Consider the following 8,149-nt stretch of genomic DNA (forward strand, 5'->3'; position numbering starts at 1 on the left):
GCTAAACCTTCTTTAAATAACAAATGAAGGGGAAAACACTTGAAAAAGTCAAGGATCTACACAGAGGAAAAGCTAGCCGGCCTTATGACATAGTCGTAATTAGCAGCGATAAGGGAAGAAAGACCATGGATGACCTGGTAGACTGGCTTTATTTAAAAGACGAATTAAACAAAAGGTAACACCATCTTGAAGACAACTGCCATGATTTTGCCAAGAAGGATTTGACGAGTTTGCCAATACAGAGAAACTTAATATCCTTAGGTGTTAAACAATGTCAGAAGTTTTAACTGCCAAGTTGTACTAGGACTATATGAAACACTTTTGCAGACAAACTTATTACTTTACTTAATTAGATGTCATTTATGATCGCAGGTGAAAATACGCACTTTTAAATCGATATATCTAAAATGTAATTATTCAACTGCATGAGAAGCCTCACTTGTCCTATTTTATACCGCAATGTATGACGTAAATATATTTCTCTCACTTGTGAATCTGTGTACGTGACTTTCAATGATTGTGATGCAAATATATGTGATGACCTAAACATAGAATTATGATGGAACTTTGAAAAAATGAATATGAATTTCTAAAGATTGGAGAAATTTAGTCCCCGAGCCTGTATGAAGCTCCTAACCCCCTCCCCCACTTCTACTTCTACTACTTTTGTGTATAAATAAAGATTACCAAAATAAGCCCCCGTCCAAAAGCACTGAAAAACAATAAGCCAGGCAACAGGCCGGCGGCTTGAATGGTCTGAATGTAGGTATTCCTCGATAAACATAAGTATCATAACTGCATGCTCCCGTCGAAAATCATCGTTAGTGAGGGAATGACAAACGCAAATCAAGAGTGAAGATTAGTGTCGCTGCTCGCTTCGCTCGCCATAATAGAAAATTTGTTAAGTTGAATAACAATAAGAACCACAGCCCTCATGGTCTACGAGTCAATAGCCCATGAGGCCGACAAATGGGCTATTGACTCGTAGATCATGAAGGCGAGAGATCTTATGGTTTTAGAGTACTGAGACCTGTGAAATATTCTTTTGTTACCATAGTTACCGGATACTAGTTTGGAAAGCTAGCATTTCCGGCTCTATAAGTTGACTATCGTATGTTCATACGTTCATGGAATTCATAGGTAGATGTTTGGTATTGAAGTTTAACTTCGTCTGGGTTTACAATGTTTCCGCTACAATGATTATAAGGTATGTTTTTTAAGGTAACCAGATACCTATTGAATTCTAACATCATCATTGTCATGGTACCCCCTCTTGAATACTGCCATTGCCATTGTTACCCACTTATTCTAGGCTAACGTCATTTTCATGGTTACCTAGTACCACGTGTTCTAGGTTAATGTCATTGTCATGGTTACCCGATACCACGTGTTCTAGGCTAACGACATTGTCATGGTTACCCGATCCCACTTGTTCAAAGTTAGCATCAGTTTCGTGGTTTCTTAGTCTACCTGAACAACGAACACATAACGAGCTCAAACGTGTGCACTTTAAAAAGCAATCCTTGAAACCGCGACGAAAACTTTCATTGAATATAGCGTATATCAATGCATTTAAAGGGCCGTTCAAGTTAGCGCTTATAGTAGATATTGGAGGAATTACACGGTCATCGCGATACTTTATCAAGGAAGGAAAGGAATAGGACAACAAGGGAAATGAAAATGCCACAAACCAACATAAATCAAAAACGATTACGACGCAAATTATCATACGGGTGACCTTCTTGGCAGTTTGTTGTGCTTCGTCTTGTCTTTGAGCCGCACCGCTTTCGTCACCAGGTACTCGCCTTGTCCAGAGTTTATAGGCAATAATAGAATAAAGAGAAATCACGGCAACATTGGGGAGGACATTTCCAATGGATATCATGATAATGGAATCATCTAACATTTCTGAGGAAACAAGGCAGTAGGTTTTGTTAAAATAATTTTCGATGTCAAATTTAACGATAGCAAACTGAGCAGGCAAGGCCAAAGAAGTTATCCACACAACTGGGAAAAGGAATTTTGTCCACAATGAAAAGTACTTGTATTTAAGGGGACAGATAACCGCCATGAATCGGTCGAACGTCATCGCTACCAAACTGAAAATCGAGCAGAAAAATGCGACATAGGTGAAAAAATGGACCACCTTACAAGTTATCATTCCGAACGTTCCTGAAGTCCATTCCGTTCCATTGAAAAGGTATTTGATGGTTAGTGGAGCGGTGCTTGCTGTAGATACTAAATCTCCCAACGCCATGTTGAGGATGAAGTAGTTAGTCATAGTGCGCATGTGCTGGTTTATTCTGATCACGTGGATGATAAGTGAGTTACTAATGATCGATACCATGGCAACGAGGACCATGAAAAACACTGTGATTGGCCTTGCTAGGTCACTGGAGTACTCGGGGCCAAGAATAAAACGCTTGAAATCTGGAGATAAAAAAGGTATGCTCAGACTCAGAAAGATTGAAATGAATACGCATCTAAGCTCATATCTGAATAAAGGTTAAATTCAAGCTGGCTCTAAGTAGTTTTTTTTTTTTTTTTTTTTTTTTTTTCATTCTCGTACCCAGAAGTCCTCGGTTTTGTTACAACCGAGGTGCTCTGAGTACGAGAATGTTTTTTGTTTTGGTTCACACTTCACTTTTTGAATCCGCTTATAAATGATAATCTTACTTTAGCTCAATGAATTTAATTTCTGTACCAGATGTCAGGCTTGGGTAAAAAGTTTGAACGATGTACTTTCTATGCTAATCAACGTTTCCATAGCAAAAAACTTTGCAAAACAGCAGTCTTTAAATCCTAAATATCTTCCAATTTTTGGGACTTTTTTTGCGAAAAACGAATAAAGTCCACACAAAAGAAAGATTTGCTTGAATTTTCCCATTTAGTGTGCTACACTGTGTGGATTGCAGCCGGCATTTATTCGATTGTTATTTCACTGCAATTTTCTTCCTTTTCACTTTTTATTTAATCAATTATTTTATCAAATCATTGTTTAATTGGAATAGAAATGGAATGGAATGCCTAGTAGGCAGACAATGTCGAATTATTTCTTGTGTTATTGCTTGTGGTTAAGAAGCGACGCAGGAAAAAAAGAGGAAAGTTAAAAAAACATCCATTCATGCATTCATTCTTCAAAACCTACCTTCCAAATCTGACGTCTGTTCTTTATACCTTGTACTGTTCTTGGTTTCATTTTGATTCTGAGCTTTGGAGATTATAATCAGGATCAAAAATAACAACAGAAATCTTAGTGACAAACGTATGGAAAAACACGACAACATAGCTATATGCAAAGCAAAGAAGTCGTCAGTGAGGAAACTCCTCTCTAAAGGTCTTCAAGATAATACTGACCGGCCCGTATTTGTTCGCCAGGAAATAAAACATGCTTTGAGGCTCCTATAGAACTATATTAAAAACTGACTTTCTTTGAAGGTGATAAGTTGACTAACTGAAATGTCAGTTTATTAATTAAATCTCCCTGATTAAAGTTTTTGTGACTTGATTTTTTATTGAATTCCGAGCTAAAATGAAACTTCACACTTAGAGACAAGCTGTTATTTTATATTATTATTCATTATTATTTTATTATTTCTATTTTTATTATTTATTATTATTATTGTAATTAATATTTTATTAGTATGGATCTTGATAAACATTTGATTAAGAAAATAAACGCAAGGATTGCTGAACGTTTCGATGACATCCTGTCAACATTTTCAACAACATTTAATGACACATCAAGCGTGAATGTTTGAATATGTACATATATTTACTTTGTCACAGAGTCTTATATATATTTCTTATAGTCTTAATATGAACCGCATCGTCGTTTTGGTAACTTACTTTTTCACTAATTCTGAAATTTTTTTGCTGTCAACTGACGTTCCACGGTCGCCGTTAACAATATGCTATTATTCGAGTTCGTGTATTACAGATGCAATGAACATGCCGAGCCGTCTTCATCGTCACCAGCGCTGTTAAAAGAAGGTACCAGATAATAGTCTTTGTTATTGTCCAGATTACTGAAGTCCAGGTATGGACTATCTTCCTGTAGAAGCTCTTCAAATCGTTGACGAAGTTCTGTAAACTTTGGACGCTCGCTTGGGTTTTCTTTCCAACATTTTGACATTACCTTATAGCTGAAAAACCGAGAAGAACTAGAAGCATTAACTCTCAAAATTTGGCAAATTTATAATTATATATAACGCGCGCCCTGATTGATCAAGAACTGTGCTGTAATAAGGGCGGAGCGCGGCGGTTGCTGCCACAAACCGCGCGTGCAATGCCAGTTAACTTTGCAAAGAAACCTGTAAAAAGGGATTAAAAACTATAATAGATTTCAAGCAAGTAACATTTCGTTTTGGGGATAGGTTTTTCAAATTGTAGGGGAAAGTCTTCAAAGTGATAAGAGCTCCGCCTATTGAATACATTCTTACTCTTCGGCATTAATTACCAACCAACTCAGCTGTTGTGTTGCATTCTGGATCCCTTACATACACCTACTTGCAAGAACGTTGACATACAAGAATAGAACATTAGTAATTTAGTGAGAAAGGAATACATTAAAAGACAAAAGAAAAAGTTCAGCTTCAGTGATCTTCTTTTGTTTTTTAATATAATTCCTATCCCACTAAATCACTGTTCTATTTTCGTATGACAACGTTCTTGCAAGTAGGTGTATATAAAAATATTTGAAAATAATTTTCATTTGGGCAACGAAGAATGCAAACGTTACTAAATATTCTTTTAATTAATTAATTTCTATTAGTTGCTTGGCAACCAAAGATATATGCATTGTAAAGCGATGTCACTCACACTTCCTCAGAACACATGACAGGCTTTTCCATTCTGTAGCCACGGCGTAATTCCCGATACAGCTCACGTGTAGACAAGGAAGGGTACGGAGCACCTCCTACAATACAATAATGATATTAGAATAGACCTCTTTAGCTTGGGCACAATGTTTTTTCTTTGTTTTATGCATGAGAAGACACATGAATCAGTATAGGGCAAGCAGGCAGGCAGGCAGGCAGGCAGGCAGGAAAGGAAAGCAAACAGACAGATAGGCAAAAGACAAAGAGGAAGAAAAATCTTACCCTGTGGACAACTTAACAGGCAGTCGACAGACAGAAGCTAAGGATAGAATGACAACGACCGAGCAATAACTAGAAAAGACGGACGGACAAGCATGCAGATAGACAGACAGACAGACAAACAGAAAGAGCGACAAATTCAAATAATAGGAAAATCTTGGAAATGTCCGCATTCAAAATAAATTAAACCTAAAATTAATCTGATTTACAAGAGATAAGCCAATATTCCATCATAGCATGCGCACTTACCCAATGTAAACATCTCCCATAATACCACGCCGTACGACCATCTGTTGGTTGAAGAAGATCTATGACTAAGTCTAGAACATCTCTAAAATCTGTCTACAGCAATCCTTTTCCCCTCCCCCTCAATTCTCATCAAGCATTTGATCATGGGGAAAAGGTCCTAAAGGAAGGGGTAAAATCAAACTATGGGTAGACTTTATTTTTGCGTTGATAAAATTGGGACTGGGATTTAGGTCACTAGGAAAAAAGGATATTTGCTGACATTGAGTTTGATACTCTAGAATTCAAATGTGTTGGATGGGACTAGAACAATTTATCAATGCATTGGGGCAAGAACTTTGGCAAGGAAGAGGCATAAAAGGGTTCTTCTTTAATATTTTTTCTATCATTTTTTCTGCCATTATTATTTATAATTGGTTCCACTCTTTCTCCTCAATCCACTCAGTAAAGAGATTAACATTATGAATAACTAAAAGGAATCGTTTTCCTAGACAACGTACACGTCACTCTCAGTAGTGAAGACTTGGTCGTACAGCGCTTCTGGTGACATCCATTTGATTGGTAGTTTCCGCTGTACTCGAGCATTGTAGGCGCTCTCCTCGTAAAGGTCACGTGTCAGTCCAAAATCTGGCACTTTGACTTCTTTGTTGTCAGTCACTAGAATATTACGAGTGGCAAGATCACGATGAACGAATCCTTTGCTTGATAGATATTCCTGAAATGTAAACAACGTCATAGTCGATTGTTGATTGATATTTCAAACTATAAATTTAAGAATTCTATACATGTACATCCTTTGTGGCTGATTATTTCAACTTTTCTCTTCTTCTATGAGCTCAGTTGTTTTTACCCTAAACACGATGGTAACGTTGACGAAAAGATTTTCGAGATTTCGCAGTGTCATCCTCTTCAAAAACCCAAGGATTTCCACACTTTACTTTTGTTCTTGAACGATATATAGACAACGTTGAAAAAGCTTATTTTATTTATCGTTTGTTTATTAAAATTACTTTCTTTTTCTCTACTAACGACTATCAAGATTCCGCAGAGGTCAAGGATACTACTTGGCCCCAGTCTACGAGGCCATACTGATGTCCCGTCAAGTTGGGACCTGGGCACCAGATTTCCACACATTGACAAAGACCTTCGAATGAAGGTCGAAAGCTCTGATGCTACTTTGCTTTTCTACGTTGCTACTTATTTGCTGGTCAGTAAAAGAACATTTCCTATATTAAGATTCCATTAGCCCTATCTTTACTGTACACACACACAGATGATCATTTTCATTCTTAAATATGTGTTTACATGATGTCATCACGTACAAGAGCTACCTTACCATTCCTGCTGCTATTTGATAGGAGAACGATGTGATATCTTTTGGAGTCAAAACATCTTCTCCCAAACCTTTTCCCTCGTGCGTTTCTTGAATTGACATGTTATTACGGCACTGCTGTAAGAAGCAATGAAATAAAAGATAACCCTCGACAGAAAGTAAAGGGAAACGGGGTGGTTATCTCAGTCTTTGGGAAACTGGGTAATGGTAGGACGGGGGTGGGTAAAGGTAGGCAATAGGATGGTGCATGCTTGAATACAAATTGGTGGTGGTGGTGGTGGGGGTTAGTTTAGGTAGCTAGGTAATTAATAAGGTAGCTATCAAGAATGTTTTTTAACCGTGGTTTTAATGATGACATGCAGTTGTCCTACCTCATTGCTTGACCTTCTTACCTCAACCTTTGGCTCATCTTTAGAAGATAAAAGAGTCTTTGTATGCAAGTACGCAGGCGCTGTTTCTTTGCCTTCAAAACCACTGATCTGCAAAACATTGCATCAAGCTCCATTTTCAAATATGAATTACGTAAATAAGCTTTCAAGGCTATGCTTTGTTTTACCTTATGTCTGTTCGTTCTCAAGTATTTCAGTAAATCTCCCTTTGGTAAGAACTCAACTACGAGAAAGTTTGGCTCACTCGTAGTACAACAGCCCAGGAAGTTGACGATATTTTGATGGCAACCTAGTTTCTTCATTAGATTGATTTCCTTTAGGAATTCTTGCTTTTCACTTGATTCTGCTTCCTCTAAATTTTAAATAGTAAAGAGAAACTTTGAATGACAACATTTTCAATCAATTTTTTAATTTCGCCAAACTAACAGCGTTTCCCAATCTGCACATGAGCGAAATTGTTCAATTTGTCAAAATGCGGTTTTCGTGGTATTCAGTCAAATATTGCATAGGCAAAAGTCTCCGCCTCCGCGAGCATCTCCTTTGGGCTCCTCGCGTTTTCTATGGAAAGGAGAAAAACTATTCTTCTGTGCCATATTTTTCAACACAGGAATCCCAATTGCTTTCTGGAGAATGAATATGCACTAACCTGATGGGGGAGGATACATAGGCATGCATTTGCCCTTGATGAAAACTTCGTGTTTTCCGACAATGTCATTGAACACTTTGACAACAAAACTTTATTTTGTCGCGACGACAAACAAATAAATTGCACAATTTCGCGTGTGTTTGAAAATCATATTACCAACTCTCCCCTGTTTCCACTAGCCCTTCCTTAATTGATAAGATGCAAACCTTTACCCTTTAACGTCTTTACTGCTGCAATTATTTCAGTAGTTTTCTTGGCGTTCAAACTCGTTCCTTTTAGCTTTGCCAGGATTCTAACTTCTTCTTGATGTGGCGTTGCCTTTAATGTTGCCTTATGCACTTTGCCAAAAGCTCCTTGGCCCAGTATTTCTAATATAGTTACGTGATCAGGATAAACGTCCCATTGGTTATTCATGTTCTCCATATCCAATACCAGA

The 8,149-nt window shown here is 37.5% G+C and overlaps 1 protein-coding gene across 1 annotated transcript; it reads right to left on the reverse strand.

The window, feature by feature from the left end:
* Nucleotides 1-3,934: 3,934 nt before the first annotated feature.
* LOC116287614 (tyrosine-protein kinase receptor torso-like) lies at nt 3,935-8,149 on the reverse strand. Its single transcript, XM_089024033.1, has 8 exons — nt 7,926-8,149; nt 7,235-7,419; nt 7,071-7,157; nt 6,682-6,795; nt 5,846-6,060; nt 5,349-5,389; nt 4,822-4,918; nt 3,935-4,145 (listed from the first exon to the last, which is right to left on the reverse strand). The coding sequence occupies exons 1-8, from the start codon at nt 8,134-8,136 to the stop codon at nt 3,935-3,937; spliced, it is 1,161 nt and encodes a 386-aa protein (XP_088880159.1). The 5' UTR covers nt 8,137-8,149.

This window comes from Actinia tenebrosa, unplaced genomic scaffold (genome assembly GCF_029948245.1).
Source record: "Actinia tenebrosa isolate PJP-AT-01 unplaced genomic scaffold, QUT_ActTen_1.0 PGA_scaffold8__29_contigs__length_14323225, whole genome shotgun sequence".
NCBI lineage: Eukaryota > Metazoa > Cnidaria > Anthozoa > Actiniaria > Actiniidae > Actinia > Actinia tenebrosa.